At 33.4% G+C, this 17771-nt stretch overlaps 3 protein-coding genes across 4 annotated transcripts in view; 2 read left to right on the top strand and 1 right to left on the bottom strand.

Moving 5' to 3' along the window:
- The first annotated feature begins 209 nt into the window (after positions 1-209).
- LOC137926943 (ctenidin-1-like) lies at positions 210-1996 on the top strand. The gene is made up of 3 exons (XM_068770690.1): positions 210-287; positions 388-976; positions 1858-1996. Exons 1-3 carry the CDS (start codon positions 224-226, stop codon positions 1862-1864), a joined length of 660 nt encoding a protein of 219 aa, XP_068626791.1. The 5' UTR covers positions 210-223; the 3' UTR covers positions 1865-1996.
- Positions 1997-6037: 4041 nt separating this feature from the next.
- LOC137926643 (uncharacterized) lies at positions 6038-8462 on the top strand. Its single transcript, XM_068770311.1, has 3 exons — positions 6038-6104; positions 7417-7540; positions 8318-8462. Exons 1-3 carry the CDS (start codon positions 6038-6040, stop codon positions 8460-8462), a joined length of 336 nt encoding a protein of 111 aa, XP_068626412.1.
- A 3398-nt stretch (positions 8463-11860) lies between these two features.
- LOC137926834 (solute carrier organic anion transporter family member 74D-like) overlaps positions 11861-17771 on the bottom strand; it is a 110657-nt gene continuing 104746 nt past the window's right edge. For both annotated transcript variants that reach the window (XM_068770549.1, XM_068770550.1), the window contains exons 9-11: positions 17141-17328; positions 15983-16159; positions 11861-15485 (exon numbers count right to left, since the gene is read on the bottom strand). In XM_068770549.1, coding sequence (XP_068626650.1) covers positions 15337-15485; positions 15983-16159; positions 17141-17328 — 514 coding nt within the window. In that variant the 3' untranslated portion in view covers positions 11861-15336. The remainder of the gene's footprint in view (positions 15486-15982; positions 16160-17140; positions 17329-17771) is intronic.

Below are 17771 nucleotides of genomic sequence, written 5' to 3' on the forward strand. Positions count from 1 at the left end.
TTTAGATCAAGCCTTCCCTGTTTCTATCCGACAATCTTGTATACTCATCGTTCATCCACCTTAGTTTATTATATTCGACGATCGTGGTGCTTTAATAATGCCGGTCGGAGCAAAAAAGACGCCGGAAAAAACATAGGGTCACTGTAAACACTTGTTGGATCGTGACATAAGCTGCGCCGTATATAAGCAGAGGCCGGGACAGCGTTCGACACAGTTAAACGAGATGGCTCGTCTTGCAGTAGTCGCACTGGCCTTTGGCCTGTTTGTTTGCATCCACGCAGCGCCAGGTAACCACGTTACTTTAAAAAAATATCAAAATTATAAATGATCTGTATATGTATTAATATGTAACTTTGACTTGTTAATAATAATCATAAACATATTTAGGTTATGGCGGCGGTGGAAGCAGCGGAGGATACGGCGGTGGTGGCGGAGGCGGCGGCGGATTCGGAGGCGGTGGCGGATTTGGAGGTGGCGGCGGTGGTGGCCACGGAGGTGGCGGCGGACTCGGCGGTGGACTTGGCGGTGGCAACGGAGGGGGCGGCGGATTAGGCGGAGGTCACGGAGGCGGCGGTGGACTCGGTGGTGGCAATGGAGGTGGTCTCGGAGGTGGACATGGAGGTTCCGGCGGCGGTGGTTTTGGCGGAAACGGCGGCGGTCACGGTGGTGGAAACGGAGGAGGCCTAGGCGGCGGACTCGGTGGTGGTAATGGCGGTGGTCACGGAGGCGGACTTGGAGGTGGTAACGGCGGTGGTCTCGGTGGGGGCCACGGAGGCGGCAACGGCGGCGGCCTCGGTGGTGGTCACGGAGGCGGATTAGGCGGTGGCAATGGAGGCGGACTCGGAGGATCTGGCGGCGGTGGCCATGGTGGCAATTACGGCCACGGTGGCAAGGGCTACGGCGGTTCCAGCGCTCAGGCCAGCGCCAGTGCAAGTGCAGGCGCTGGGGGCTATGGTGGCCACAAAGGCGGTTATGGGTAAGCCTGATAACTTTTCCTATTGAATTCTAATTTAATTTAAGTTTTATATATACATAAGACGTAAATATATTTTTCTAGACATCGAATCTAGAATCCCAATTGTTACGGAACTATTTATAACATACTTATTCTTTAAAACTTATATTTTACTAACACAATGTTCGCTTATAAACACTATATACCTGCACTAATATCTATATATATAAATATATATATATATACATATATATAGCAAGGTAATACATCGTATATATATGACTTAAATATTGCATTCTTTTCCGTCTGCATCCATGATATCTTTTATAACTAACATATATATATATATATATATAAAATTTAATAACAGTGTCAAGGATTTTAAGTGATAATAAAGCTTAGTAATTTGCCCTTACAATTGATTTTAAGACATTAGTAAAAGTGATAGCCAAAAGTAACTCCACTGAGTTTGTGGTAGGCTTTTGCTAGATCAGGACATGGGGCAAAGCCTAATAACCATATATTTAAAGTTAGAAGATGCTATTAAAGGGTGACATACACGCATGGATAAATTGTAATATGATTAAACGAACAATGAAATCAATCAAAAACAGTGTATAAACATCTCAAAGATATACATTTTACAGAGAACAGTTAAGATAAAGTATGTTATTATAATCTAATTACTAGCTATTTATTATTATATGTTAATGTGATTATATTAATTTTAATGTCATTAGTACTTTTTATTCGTTATAACTGTACTATAATGTTTTACCTCATTATATAGTCGGATTATTGATAATAATTTTAAATATTTCTGCATTATTCTCATTAATTATCTGTTTTATCTGAAATAATAACAGCAAGATAATTAATTTTTATATTTCTATTTGTTACAGACGTTAAAACATCATCAGACATTGACAGCTGAACAGAGATGCAGCAAGATTGGTTTAACAACTCGAATTGTGATAATAGATATTCTTTTTTATTTGTGTACATTTTATGTATGTAAAATATAGCTTATTGTTTTAATAATTGTTATTGTTTTTCTTAAAATCCTAATATACATTATAAATAGAATTTATGCTCCTTAATTCTCGAAGGTTCTACATAGTATAAATACACTTACTTTATCAACTCTATCGCTGGTCTAATAATGCATTTAACAAAATATATCTCATACTTCATATAACATATTACATAAAATCATAAATTCCATCCTGCGACCAGCTAGCTACCCTTGTCAAATTAGTTTAAGCTGTAGTGGCATTAGACACTTGAGTTTTAAACGAAGAGATGTAAGTCCACTCATTGCAAATGGATTGATAAACTCAGTAAAGCATTAACTGGATGAAAATAGAAATAAAATGTTGGAAATTTTTGAGAAAAATCAATACGCATTAAAAAGTTTGATCCCAGTCGAATACGCCGAGCTTCTGATCGATTCTAAGCTGGTCACATTAAGATATTTATGCATAAGACATTCTAATACTAGTGCCATTAACATGCAGCATATCTTCTTTTTAATAGTTCAGATAGGTTGGTACGTAAAAGAGATATTTCTGAGCAAATATTTCCGTGAAGATAGAACAAATAATAATAGAATACGCTGGAAACGACGAAAACTTTTATATATAAACCAAAATATTATTTCCGGTGAATAATACGGGTATTGGGTTTTAGCAATGTAACTTTTATTGTGTTCTGAGTCGTAAACTAAAAATACGTACTGTGCACAGTCTTAATTTTACAAATATCTGGGTAGCAACGATTTTTAAACTAATTAATTGTAATATTATAGAATCATAACAATGACGATTATAACTAGAATATTTAAAAACAAGGAAATAGGTAACAGGGAAGGTATAAAAACATAGAAACTTCTGTCACAGGCGAATTATTTATTACCCCAGTATCAGTGCTAAATATAACACTAAATTACTGTAATAACTTATAACATTTTGTTTTTATTGGTTATAGCATAGCCCAAAAATACACATTCTTCAAATCCAATAATATGTGAAAGTATTACTTATGCGTAAAAGTTTTATCTTACATTCTACACCTGTGAGCAGTATTAGCCCAACGATAGAGACATAGATATCTTTGGGGTGGCTTATACCTGTAGTGAGCGTCTATAAAAATGGCTGAAACGCTCTATATATAAACCCTGCACCATCTTCTGCATCCATTCCTCCACTCTGCTCGAAGAGAGATTGGAAGAGAATGTCATCAGGCTTTATATACATCTTTAGCACACATTACAATAATATTTCGAACAAAAGAGTTACAATTATAAATAATTTACACTTGTATATAACCATAATTCATTACGTAATTGTATCCAAGAATAAAATAAAGAAAACAAGACATAAACTCCCACGCAGAAACATTAATTAAAGCTCCATAATCAACAATATATAAATAAAACACAATTTTAATTTATGTTAATATATACCTTGATGCGAAGCTATTCTGAACGTGTCCGCCGGGACGGGTCTTCCCCGTATTTAATTGGAGTAATTACACCTATAGCAGACTGGTTCGTAACTTTTATTTTATAAAACCTTTTCCTTGCTATAATAACTATCATAATAAATATAAAATTGTTTCCATACTCGAGTTTCATGAACATATTAAAGTCTAGAAGCATTTATTCTCTACGTGTCAATCCGGGCCATTAGAGCATCTGGAATCGAAACGTTTCCAACGACATCTTATGCCGTAGACTCTCTTCGAGTGCTTTGCAAACAATGATGCATCAGCCAAATCTACAGGGTCGTAGCTTGCCAGCATTCTATAGGCGCTGTGTCAAACGTATTGCAGGGATATAGGCTGTGTACAGTGGCCAAGTTTAACGACCCCTGTAACAGATTAAGAATGGTCTCCTGGCTATTCATTTTACCTCACCAGACTCCTTTGCCATACGTGACCAAATTTTAAATGATCCTACCAATGTTGCTCTAGAAACAAGTTCCATATACTGATGTTCGCTTTTGATAATCCTAAATCCTTTAGCTTAGGATTAGAAAAAGATTTCCTGTTTGATTTCCTTTCGCTCATATCTCTTTGGCATACAAATTCATAATAAATTATTCTTATTCATTTCGTTATTTGGCTTAGTTTGCGTGGTCTTTAAGCTTAATTATTTCAAAGGCTTTTCAAGGTCCGATCTAGAAGACTTGCCGGCGATTATTAGGTCTTATTGAATGGATTTTCTTGATTTTAAATCGCACTATGTATTAATAGGCTTTGATAATATTTTTTAAGTATGCACACTGGCATTGAAAGTGACTGATGAAGCCTAATATTCCAGCATATTGGCAAGTTGAATTGACAGTGGGAAGACCACATAGCGTGCATGATGGGGCCATGAGATTCTAGTAGGTGAGGTTGATATCTAGTAGTGGATATCCTGTGACTGAATCGATGATAATATTGAAGCACACTGTCTTACTGGTATTTACAGATTCCGCGGGCTTGAGGAGCCAGAGTGTAGAGAACGCTTAGCTTAAAAATCGTTTACGTAACTTAGCCTGAGGACTCCCTTGAGAACTTTTGCATTACATGCAATATTACCAGATTTAATCGACAATTAAGTTAATCTACTTCTAATAATCTATTTATTCTATAGTTAGTAAATCGTCATATTTGATTAGATTAAACATTCTCAAAAAAATTAAATAAAAAGGTGTTTTAACAATTATTAACTACGAAATGATTTCTGAAAATAGGGACAGTATAAAATTAAAAAAGTAAAAATAAAAGTGGACTATTTAGATTATACTTTTTCAACGTTCCCCAAAACACTGAAAGTGTGGTCACATAGCTCCTGTACTTAAAACTATTTATAGGAACATCTTTGCTGATACTTAATATAAGAATTGTTAGCACAATATAAAGTAGATACTCGATAATTTTTTATATCACACTCTAGGTTTTTGCATACGAAATGATTTCATTTAACCGCAAATCTGTTCGCGCATTAAGCAAGGTCGTGACTACGAATATAACAAAATTTATTGAAATCAACACTAACACGTTTAGTTTACACACAGCAAGAGATTCATAGACCAATTTTAATGTAATTCAAAGTATAATATCTGAATCGACCAAAAGATCGGTCTTGACAAGCGAGAAATTGCAAGAAAAAATTTATATACCATTCAAGGAGCTAAGACGAAGGTAATGAGGTGAGTGTACGGCATAACAAAACTTGATTGAGTTCGCAATAAATGCATATGTTGTAGCCTGGGCGTGCCTAATGTTAGACAACAACGATATTCTACACACGAAAAAACATTTCGCTCCTCGAGAAATCGTTTACTGAGATATCCCCCCATAGTACCAACTTTACCCATTCCTTTTCAATACAAGCCATTATTTTCTGGAACGCGTTCTCCCTAGATATTAGGATAATCAAGAGTTTTTGCACATATATAGCGAAGGTTGGAAAGCTGTTGCTTGACAATTATCACAATAGCTGGATTTTATTATTTATTATATTTAAATAAATAGTATATGAAGACATTTAAATAGATATGTACATACATACATACACATATATAAGTATATATATATATATATATATATATATATATATATATATATATATATATATATATTATAAGGTAAATTTATATATAATTATATTATGTAGTAGCTATTGACATATTTATGTGTTTCATTTTCTATTTCTACTATTTTAGGACATTAACTTGTTTCACCTATCTTTATCAATTTACCTGTGCACCGCCCAAACGGTTAACAGGTAGAGAATGCCTTCGACATTAAGTTCGCTGTTATACGAAAATGTACGACTCCGTGAAATAATCCAAGCGTAAACTCTATTGCTTCTTTCTACGACTAGGCATATGTTCAAAGAGTAGTTAATTTCAATGGCTGATAACAATAACAAATGTACATATATTCCCTATATCAATAACCTTGTCGGTCATGCGTTGCGGCCGAAAACACGACAATGTCACCCGAATTAAATTGACGTGACGAGTTCATCCTGTAACAGTCAGGTCCTATAAAAGATGCCACCGGAACAATGATGCATAGTCAGTCAGAATGACGAAAAAAATCACTAGCACGGTGTTATTCGCCATGCTAACGGTCTACGCCGTTGCTAACCATGGTAAGTTCTATGAATATCTTATATAATAACTAGCTGATCCCGCAAACGTTGTTTTGCAAAAATAATTAAAGTTTTTAATTAACAAATGTAAGATAAGGGTTGATCGTAGAGGGGTGAAAATTTAGGTTTATATGTATTTTTGTATGCTGTATCATAATAAAATAAAAATCAAAAAAATTGTCTAAAAAATAAAAATAAAATTTAGGGGTGGACCACCCTTATCACTTAGGGGTATGGAAAATAGATAGTAGCCGATTCTCAGACATACTGAATACGCATGTAAAATTTGGTAAAAATCGGTCAAGCCGTTTCGGAGGAGTTCAAGTTCGAACACCGTGACGCGAGAATTTTATATATTAGATAATATACATCAATATATAACTAGCTTTTCCGACTTTTTAGGCTAATGACAGTCCAATAGTAAAATAAATAATAAATTGTAATAAGATGAACACTTTATTTATAATGTTGATGTCTTCAAAACAAACAAATTATTACATAATGTGATATTTTCATTGCATGTTTTACGACACACGATATCTTTTTTTAACTGAACATGCCCGTTTTGGTTTTGATAGACGTTAGTTAAATTTTGCACAGGTGTACATAAAACTCAAAGTGATCGAGGAGTCATTTGTTATTTAGTAAATGATATCGGATTTTTTTACTTTAAACCTAAATTTTAAACCAGTTTTTGTAATACATCTCACAATTATTATACTAAAATTAAAATAAAGACTTTTCTTATTTAATGTTACATGATGTTATTCTCATCGCGATTTTAGAATTTTTTTCTCTTCATAAATAGTGTGCCTTTAACGAAATATAAAAAAATAACCAAAATGTCCAAAAATTTAGTAATGCGCGTAGCAACATATTTGGCGATTCAATTTAATCATTGTAAATAGATTTGCCCTGCCTATCTTTAGTTTGAACACGGAGTAGTTAAAATTTTTTCGTTTCCATATTTTTAAAAGGATATGGGGATATGCATTTTTGCTCAAATGTATATGTGAATTATTTTTAGAATATAAATTTGGTATATAACTACATATTAACATAGGAGGAGGAATTATTGCTTTTTTAATTATTAGCCGTAACACCATAAGCTGACGGATTAAAATGCGGTAAACTAATGAAAAATTTCTTCCAAACTACAAAGTACAAATACTGTCATAAAAAATTAACAAAAAAATACATATTTAAAATATGTTTCAACTCAATAGTTTTAATTTTAATTTGTTGTTGTACTACAATTACGAATTATATGTAGGTAAATATTTTAAAAAATGTATTTCTTTTAATTTAAAAGAAAGCCTTAGAGCACTTGAAAAAGGCGGAGACATAGAAGGCGATCAAGACTATAACGACAAAAGCGATGAAATCGAAGCGAGTGGCAGCATCGAGAATGAAAGCGTCGGTTGTTTAGACAACAGGTTAGTGATAACTTTGCTAAAAATTAAACAGACTAGAAGAATAACTGTGAAAGAAATCAGTGAATATTTATCATAGAATTTAAGTTATTTAACTACGTATCTTACTTCCCAAATAACGGCTCATGATAACGTTAACAAATTTAAACCAACGCTTACTATGTGCACATTTCAGAAATGTGGATATATATACCAAAAAGATAATATTACTAATCAAATATTCATATAAGCACTTTGCCGCCATTTGCCTATCCACAGCCACACACTTAAGGTCCCAGAGTGGACATCACGGCCCGGCAAAAGCAACGTAGTACATCCACCGACGCGGTGGTAAAATAACCTTGCTAAAGTCATTGTAACAAGCTGAATGCAGTTTGCGTCGCCAACCAATCCTATGGGAAGTCCATTAATGACGCCCATATCCAGCTGTGGACATTCACCGGCTTAAATGATAGCTGCGTCTTCGATAAACCTTAACAAACGTCGTTTACTTTGTGGGAGAAAGTCCTGGATACGTTTGTGGGCCCGTGAATTCTGGGCGCCATGTGGCCAGCCCAATGCTGCTTAAACATGCTAATCCTATAAGCTAAAACTTCAAGATTACTTCGTTCGTTTACGGGTTCTTTCATACTTGATTCGATCTCGTAGAGAAATCCCAAACATAGTCCTCTCCGTGGCTTGTGTACAACTTTGAACTGGCCAATGACGCACAAAAATATTTCTAAAGAATCAAATTTATTTCTATAAATTATTTATAATTTTATACTGTCTATCTTACAGAAATACCCACGGTGGCTATGAAAGGGACGGGTCTTGGAAAAGAAACCGCCACGTTGGTTACTCTGCTACAGCATCCGCTGCCGCCTCCGCTGACGCCTCCGCTAACACTTATGAACATGGCCACAAGGACGCCGTCTACTTGTAAACCACTAAATTCATTACAAAATTTTAATCTGTTTATGTAGCAAATCTTTATATTCTGCAATAATACACAGGCATTAAATAATAAATAATTTTTGTTGTTTATTTCTTATAGAAACATGTCGTAAAATGGCCTAATTGGAGTTTTTAAAAGTATACGTAACGTCAACTTTACCAACATCACTAATAAAATTTTCTTGACAAAAACATACTTCCAATACAACGGTTCCGAAGAATCTTCTTGTATTCGACTTAAAGCGTTACGTTTTGAGAGATCCAAACGCTTCGACGGATCAAGCGGCACCCCTCTCTTTAACTTCATTAATAAGACGAATACCTTTACTACAAAATAATCAATTTTTAACAATTACATGAATTTCCAATACGATCTGCGATTCAAATTTAAAATATTATTATTCAAGTAGGCATTTACACGCACTTTTAAATAGTCAATTATTTTAGCATTGTAAGTAACAAACTTTCGCTGTTTTTAAATTAAGTTAAACAATTTTTTGTTTACATTATAATATCTGAGTCAACTAACCACGTTTCACATATTTTGATAAACTAAAACTCTTAAATGAAATTGAATTTTAATAATATACTATTAATTTCACTGGCATACAATTCATCATTTTTTTATCATCATTAAGGCCTCCAAGGTTTTGTGCGCCCCGGGCAAAGCAAATTTGACGCACTTCACTTACTGAAACGTAATAATTTATTGCAAAAAAGGAAAAGATGGCAATAAATGAAATTTACATAATTAAGAACTGTATAAAAATATTTATTTAGAAAATAATACAGTGATCATTTATAACCTATCGCTAAAAATATTAATTTCTTTTAAACGAACTCGATTGTAATTTCAAATAATGTTCTTAACTTGATTTTAACTAAGCGCTGTAATGCACTCTCTCGGTTAGTTTAACAAATGAATCTTTTTTTTTCATGGCCCCTGTTGTTGGTGATCTCTCGTACCCCTAACTTATTTATGGGTCAGGAACTTTTATTTCTCTTTAATAGCGTTTTCATTTATATTTTTACGCTCTTTTTCCATGCATCTTAAGATATTTCATTCTTTCCTTACATTCTACATTTCATCTTTGTTACCCTTTCATTCCATTTTCCCTCTTTTCTGATGCCTTTCATCCATCACCTCGGTTCTGTTTTTTACAATTTTTAACGAAATTTATTTATGTACTTATTATTTTGCTAACATTCCTTTTATTTTATTTACGTTTTTCTTGGGTTACTGACTTAGATTTCTTTTTATTTACACACAAAATAAATAAATCTTACACAAACTATGTTCAAGGCATCGTGTGTATATAGTGATCTATTATACGATATACACAAAACTGTAATAGAATTTAACTAGGTAATGTTCTCATCTATCCCTTAAGCAATAGAGTCACACATCTGTTGTTTTAAAACACCACGCGTTCTACAAGGCACATATTTTGTTTATATCCTAGTATTTCCTTCATTATCGATTTAAGACTCTAAAACCAAAAAAGTTAAACTTAGATCATTTATATATAACGCGTTATAGTATCGAGGATTACATGAGAATACTCGAACCAGCATTTTCCTATAACGCGTAAATAATCTACCGTGTTATAGAAGAGTTACTGTAGATTGATTGTTATTATATGATGATTTATATCGAGACATAGATTAAAGACCATGTTGAGTGGTGGTGGTTGGTCTCTAGAAAAGAGTATGGAGGATATTTCCGGATCAGTAGTCCGGGCTTGTTTGCTGATAGCCTACGATGACAGGTCTACCTGTTTTACATGGGCGCCGTGCCTGGGTTTCTGCGACTTCTGCGTAACACTGGGTGTCCTATGGTAAGGGCCGATGTGCTTAGGACAGTGGGCCAACTTTTTTCAGGCGATCCGTGCCCGGATATCTGGTACTCCTGGGTGGATCTAGGTGTTTCACGATCGGTGTTACCCTGTAGTGATGTGAATTGGTAGACAACAGTGGCTGGAACGACTCTGGCAGCAGGCGTCGTTAGGTGACTCCTGGTACGAATGCGTGTCAGTGTGGGTTCGGTTACATGAGTTTACATTTGTTGTGTTTACATGTGTTGAATCTTGATTTCTCGGTATACATCAACGTGGTTCACCTTTTTTCACCAATTTGATTTTCTATTTGAACTTAAACTTGATATGCGAAGCAGATTGTAGATTACACTATATTTGACAGTACACTTAGTGTAGTGTTCTTGTACAGCGTAATATGTAACGCGGCGACATATTATAATGGTCAACATCCTATACTTTCGTCACTTGGTTTAAAAATATTTTAGGATAACATATAATATTTATTTAATCAAAAAATTTGCATTAATTCTTGAGCAATGAGGTCAACAACACGTTGTATAAACTACAATAAAATTTATCAAACTTAATCGAATATTGTTTTGTTATATTTCAATAGCAAGGTCAATTCATAGCCGTCGCCTCTCACAATTTCGTAGAACGGTTACGTCACTGCAACCAAATAACGCAGAAAATGTTATTTATATATTCAATCATAAATGTACTAACACTATCATATCAATATTTTAGATATAAAGAAACTTAGGAATAGACAGAGGTTCTCTATACTAAGTGGAATAAAAGACTATTGCATGAGATAAAGTATTCCATACGGAATGCTTATATTGAATATGGCTTCGGATAAAGTTACTTCTGTTAGCCTTTGCGGCTCATACATCTTCATATTATCAAAAATTAACAGCCAAAGTTAATGTCGGTGACTGAAGACGTTCATGTGCATAAATAAATCACGTCTTAGTGATTAGTGTGGTAGTGGTTTAGAATAGAAGTTAATTGTAGCCTTATCTAGGTATAATCAATACAAAAATTAATATTATATTATGAAAGAAGTTATTTAAAGTAACATAATGATTATTGTAATATTTTTTTAAGCCGGTAGACGCAGCGTGGATACGCTTCTTGGTGAACCGAAAACAAAGGTAAATATCGGGAAACCGCTCGTTGCGGGCGACGAAAGACCGCTCATTGTGACGCTCTTTGGGAAAAGAATATGCCTTGCAATGGACGTCAATGGACTGAGGAATTTCTAAAAGTTATTGGCCTGTTGTATTCCAATATAAAATAATAGAGAATCATATTTCAGAGTCATAACTTTACAGAATGATTGAAAATAAATGGTAAATCTTTAAAGCTTTCTGCTCTACATTCAGCCTATATACGACTAAGATTAGTTTCCACAAATTAGAATGAATTTAACTATAAAATAATCAAAAAAAACGAACTGTACTTTGCAAGACGATATCAAAGGAAGGTAGTGCAAATAAAAGAAGTTTTTTCTCAATAAAGTTTTTATTTACAAATAATTAAAAAAAAATATGTGACAAACGTCACAGTAACAAATCTACACGGAAACTATTATTCATAATTAGTACAAAATAGCAGTACCGGAATTATAACCAGAGCAAAATCGTTCTGTATAAATTAAACAATATCATTCCATTAATTGAAAAACTGAAATACATTACCATACTAAGAAATGACAACGTTCGTACGTAACGTAGTATATAGTACATGCAAGCATTTTTGGTAAGATATGCAAAAATACATTTAGATATAATTATATTAAAACTTAATTTACACATTAAAACTGGCGTTATATAATAAAAATTGTTTTTATCATAAATATTTCCTTTTTTTGGGATAAAACATACCTATCGCGAGTTTAGACAATTTATTAAAAATATGCAATACATCGGTAAAAAATTATAAATTAAAATAAATCACTGTCCACAATTCAAATTTACAGTTAATGGTTAAAAATTTACAAATTATTAAATTTGCCAATTATTAAAAGAATAAATTGTCTATCAGTGTATTAATTTAAAATTAAAATCTTACACGAAAACTATTCCAACGAACAGTCTTCGCGGTCCTGTGATATTTGCTTATTCAAAAGTAACCACAAATATTAATATATCTAAGATCCAGAGGTATTATTCATTAAAACTAAGTCGTAGACTAGTAAAATTGTGTTTAAAAAAGATATTTTCGAATACACTGAAAAACACATAACAATCAACAAATTTACCTAGACATTGAGACATAACTACAGATAAGAACAAATAATAAAGATTAAAAAATTTACTATAGCTAAGTAATTAGCAACGAAATGTTCATTAAGATATTTAAGATATATGAAAAATTATTATGACTACATTTAACATTTTCCATACAATTATAAAAACGACGACAATTTTAATTTTACATAAATTACGTTTAGGGTGTACACAATTCTAATAAATAATATAATAATAAATTTAAACATATTTCATTAATATATATTTTTCCTAGAATTGCACAAATTTAATGCACATTAGCGAAATATTTATAAAACCAATTATTATGCATTCATTAAAGCTCACAAGCACAGAGGGTATATTTTTCGTTGTTGTGATTCTATTGAATTATTTTGGTCAGACAAAGTGTTTGTTCAACATGGCAGTGTAGCATCGTTTCTCAATGCCTATTTCTTTTAAATTCAGTCTATTACAGTCATAAAATATTTAAAAACGATCATTATTACTTTTTTTTAGATAAAATACTCTGAAAAAACCATGCAAATATACATGCTGTAGCAAAAAAATAGGCAGTTTGTTGATTAAAATACGACATTACAGATCTTCGTTAAATATTAATTGTGATGACCTTTTAAAATTTACGATATCCTAACCTAATTACCGTAAATCAAAACGTATTACTAATTTCCTTTTACACACGACCCAGCCTTTGATATAAAAAAAATATAATTACACGAGAGCCATGAAGCCATTCAAAAGTGTATGGAATAAAAATGTAAGAGTATACTGGCACCAAACAGTTTTATATAAAAAAATACAGATTAAATATAAACCTGATTGTGTTTAAAAAAGGAATGGCTCACAGGCTCAAGTGTACCTAAATATTAATGAAGTAAATTTGTATAATTATGAAATATTATTTAAATACAACAGATTAAAAATTATCTAAATAAAAAAATGCCTAAGAAGATAGATTTATTATGTGATTATATGTTTTATTATCATATATTTACAATTATAAAATAACTTTAAATGTATAAAAAAAAAACTTGTTCTATGCTAACATAAATGTCTAATCACTAGCCATGTAATTCGCGATAACCGAAATGTTTAACTGGGCTCGTTTTACATTGTAGAGCATATTTTAACTTTGGTTTTACTGTTCATATTGTCATTACAAAATTTTATATTCAATTTTTAAGTTAAAATGTTTAATAAACATTACAATTGAAAGAGAAATATTGATAACAATATATTGCAAGCCCAGTCTTATAATAAGCTCAGTTCTGGGTAATGTGATACTATGTAATATAGGCACGCCTTATTTTCAACTAAAATATGTTTTGTATATATAGATATATATTAAAAACATATCTCATAATCAGAACTATGTTATCGTTCATAATATACTTATTCCTTATTTGCTTCTAGCATTTAAAAACAAATTCATTTTAACGTTTTAGGGAACGTTGATTTAAAAAAAAAACAATCGAGACTAAAAATGCAATTGTATACGAAATTTTCTTTACTTTTACGCACACAATAGTGTCAAAATAAAATGTACATTTCATTTATATTTCATTATTATTTAACGTGTGATGTTTATATGTGATTAATAAGGACTACTTTGGCATACATGGTTCGTAAAAACCATAATAAAATATCGACAAACAATTGTTCGAATGAAGTCGTTCGTGGACAAATAAAGTAACTTTAACAACCTATGATTTTCCACTGAAATATATATCGAAATGATCAAATAGCAATTTAAAGTTCATAACGATACATTAATTGATAATTACAGACAGTAAAGGTTCCTTTTGGAGTTATTTGAAAAAATCTTTCGTTTAACTGTACTCATTCAGCTGCGGTCATACATATATAGCGGCCAAAAACCAAACTCATATTCCATAACCGTCTTATAGTTTTATATAGGCGATCAAAAGGAACGGAGTAGTACAAATGCAAGCGATTATCTACCACCTTACTTCCCTAATTGGTCCAGATGGAGTCCATGGAGACCCCGAGAGAATCAACGAGGGTCTGTGTTAATATGGCATAAAAATGAAAATGTATCTGCTTTCTATAGTGAAGAACTAAAATATTTCCTGGACTTCGATGTAGGTAGATGATATTTTAAGTTGCTCAGCGACTGTTAGTTATAAAAACTTGCATGTTACAGTTACCAATTACGGATGCCTAAGATAGAAGAAGAAGAATAAACATTACTTATTTGTTAACTATTATTTCGTGATTGGAACTCGGCCGCAACTTTCCACAGTAAGAACTAATATTTACATTTTTTGACGAGTTTTAGGAATATAGTAGAAATCCAAGAGTTCATAGAAACCAGTTAAATTTTGAAAATAATCCATGACAAAAAGCCTGGAAACCAAAGGTACTGATAAATTCCCTTTTTTTTATAAAAGTAACAAGTCGTGGTAGGAATTCCGCGACGTAAATTATCATAATAAGCTCTAATTTTTAAATTTTTTGACGAGTTTTAGGAATACGATTCAAATTCTGATGTCCACTGGTATCAGCTTAAATTCGAAAGAGGTCGATGATAAAATATGTCTGCGTACCTTTGATACTAATCAAATCTCAATTATTTTAAACAATTTACCATTACAGTTTTTGGGAATATGGTAGAAATATAGCTCCATTGTGTTCACTGAAACTAGTTAAACTTTGAAAACGGTCTATAAGATTTAAACGTCTGGGAACCTTTGGTCTACCGTATGGTAGTATTGCGTACATTTTAAAGATGTGACTCGTATTTATGCAGGGGTCAGAGTTGCGTGTCAGTGGGTGTCCGAGCCCGGGCCAGGGGCGCTGCATCAGGCGCAGGCTCCCCAGGGTTCATATCGATGCGGCCCGCTTTGCTCCACACCAGCATATCCATTATAAACGCCAGGAACATTAGACCAGCTGATAGACCTACACAGAAAAAACATACCAACATATCAAATTACTGATTATTGGTGTAAAAGCATTAATGTAAATGTACATCTCTGTTGCTGCATGTACACCTAATTAAAGTGATTTTGACCTCTCGTAAGGAATCAAGGTAACTTTCCAACAGTGAATTTATTGAAAAAAAAATCAAAATAATTTCTTTTAATAGCGCAGTACATCACTTTAGTTATATTATAACTGAAATTATGTATTGCGCTATGCTAAAATAAAATGCTAAATGTAATTTTTTCACCTTCATCAATGTTATATGTCATCTGTTCAACTTATATATTTATCGCCTATATTCTATATGATTTACGTAATCTACATGAACCATAACATCTACAAGATCTATAATATCTACGTAATATAAAGGATCTACATGATCTATAGGCCCTACCTATGTAATGTTTATTACATATATATTATCTATATGATCTCTGTGATCTGTATTATATACATCATGAGTAGGTACATACCGAGGTAAAGGTGCCTGAGGCTGTCGTTGTCGTAGGATGCGCAGGCGCCGACCAGCCCACAAGCGGCGTCGCGAAGTCTACACGCTGCGTCCACCGCCGCGCCGAACAGGATCGGACACGGCACGTTGCCGAACACTCCTATCGCGAACTGGATCACGCCCATCGCCATCGCTTTGTCTGTTAATAGGTAATTTAATTTTAAGATTAAATATTCAAAGCTAAACCCAAACTATTTATACAAACAAACCAACTTTACAATGGATTAGAACCGCATAGAAAAATTGCAGTAAACTTCAGGAGTGCAATGCAGTTTAAAAGTTTTTTTTTTTTAAAAGGGACCACATAAAAGTCTTCTAACTCAAAACTTACTGCAACACCAGGATTTGCTTATACGTATCACTATTTTCCATAGTAGTATAACCACTTAATTTTAGCAAACTCCTTCAAAATAACTATGTCACATAAAAACACTATCACTCACTCGATTAGTTACATATAATCATTGATCAATTTTTGTTACGGCCGCCATTTTACTAGATGCTTGTCTATGCTTCGGTAGCTGAGATATACGAGTACAAGATGTACAAATTTATTTTATTGATATTTTTGTATATTATTTTTCAATTTTCAGTTAAACCCCTGCAGTTACATTTCTATGATATTTCCAAAACTCAACAAAAATGTGAGGTTTAGATCTAAATATTTACCTTTTGAACCTCTAAACAAGCGTTTAGTACGACGGAGATACTGCAAATCTGTACATGTGATACTGGATATTAAATATGCTAGGTTTTTTTTTGTTACGCCAACGAAGGCTCTCGTCAAGTCTCCTATGAATTCTAGAGGATCCATCTAGACCATGGTTGCACAGACTTATTAATACTCGGGGCTACTTGGGCAAATCATGAATGATGGCGGATTGGTCGCCAAAAGTATAGGTAATTAAATTTTTTTGGTTTTATTCTGGGATAGAATTCAATATTTTTCGAATGTAGGAGAGTATTATTTTTGCTGTCGGCGGGCCATCAGTATTCGACCGGCGGGCCGCTGTCTGTGCATCTATGATCTAGACCATCTGGATTCAACTGAGAAACTGAATGTAGAGAAACAATCCTGAACCGGCAAGCCTGTGAACTAATTGTAATGTGATGTTCGTACCGTGTTTGTCAGTGCAGCGTATGATAAGCAGCACAGCTCCAACCTCGCCTGTAGCGTGCACAAACATGGCGGCCGCGAATATTGCGACGAACACATAGATCTGCGCACACGGACCGCCACACTCGCCGCTCACGGCAACACCACCGCCCAGCACCTGCGACGAGTTGCCCAACGCGTACCGCTCGATACTACGCAACCAACGATGGAAATATTTAGTTAAAAAACAATCAACAAAATAATTCATTATCAAAGTATTCATATGACACGGATTGATTAACTTAGAAATATTTAACGTCGTTCAGAAAAAACCGCCTGCCTATTACATATGATCATATTTGCTGTTTACAGGATGATAAGGTATAGATACAAAAGTTTTAAAGGGTATAAAGTATAGTACTTTTTAATGTATACTACTTTGGTTTGATTTTTTGTAGAGTAGCCACGTATTTTGTAAACACTTGATTGTTATACATTTATTATTAATTGACAAATATTTGTAAGTCACGTGTGATTAGTAAATACGACGCATCGGTAGTCTACTAGATATAGCCTACCCCTAAATATTTAAAGAAATTGGCTAAGCATTCAGCATCTTCCAACAACTGCCAACTTTATGGTCGTACGTCTTAAG

Source organism: Battus philenor, unplaced genomic scaffold (genome assembly GCF_028537555.1).
Source record: "Battus philenor isolate CCGP_79_NKW_IND1 unplaced genomic scaffold, ilBatPhil1.0.hap1 SCAF_3, whole genome shotgun sequence".
NCBI lineage: Eukaryota > Metazoa > Arthropoda > Insecta > Lepidoptera > Papilionidae > Battus > Battus philenor.

Excerpts from the sequence above, each read along its gene's own strand:
- LOC137926943 (XM_068770690.1), top strand. The coding sequence starts at position 224 with ATGGCTCGTCTTGCAGTAGTCGCACTGGCCTTTGGCCTGTTTGTTTGC. Across the intron at positions 288-387 it reads TTGCATCCACGCAGCGCCAG|GTTATGGCGGCGGTGGAAGC; the intron begins GTAACCACGTTA and ends AAACATATTTAG.
- LOC137926643 (XM_068770311.1), top strand. The coding sequence starts at position 6,038 with ATGACGAAAAAAATCACTAGCACGGTGTTATTCGCCATGCTAACGGTC. Across the intron at positions 6,105-7,416 it reads CTACGCCGTTGCTAACCATG|AAAGCCTTAGAGCACTTGAA; the intron begins GTAAGTTCTATG and ends TTAATTTAAAAG. Across the intron at positions 7,541-8,317 it reads GTCGGTTGTTTAGACAACAG|AAATACCCACGGTGGCTATG; the intron begins GTTAGTGATAAC and ends TCTATCTTACAG.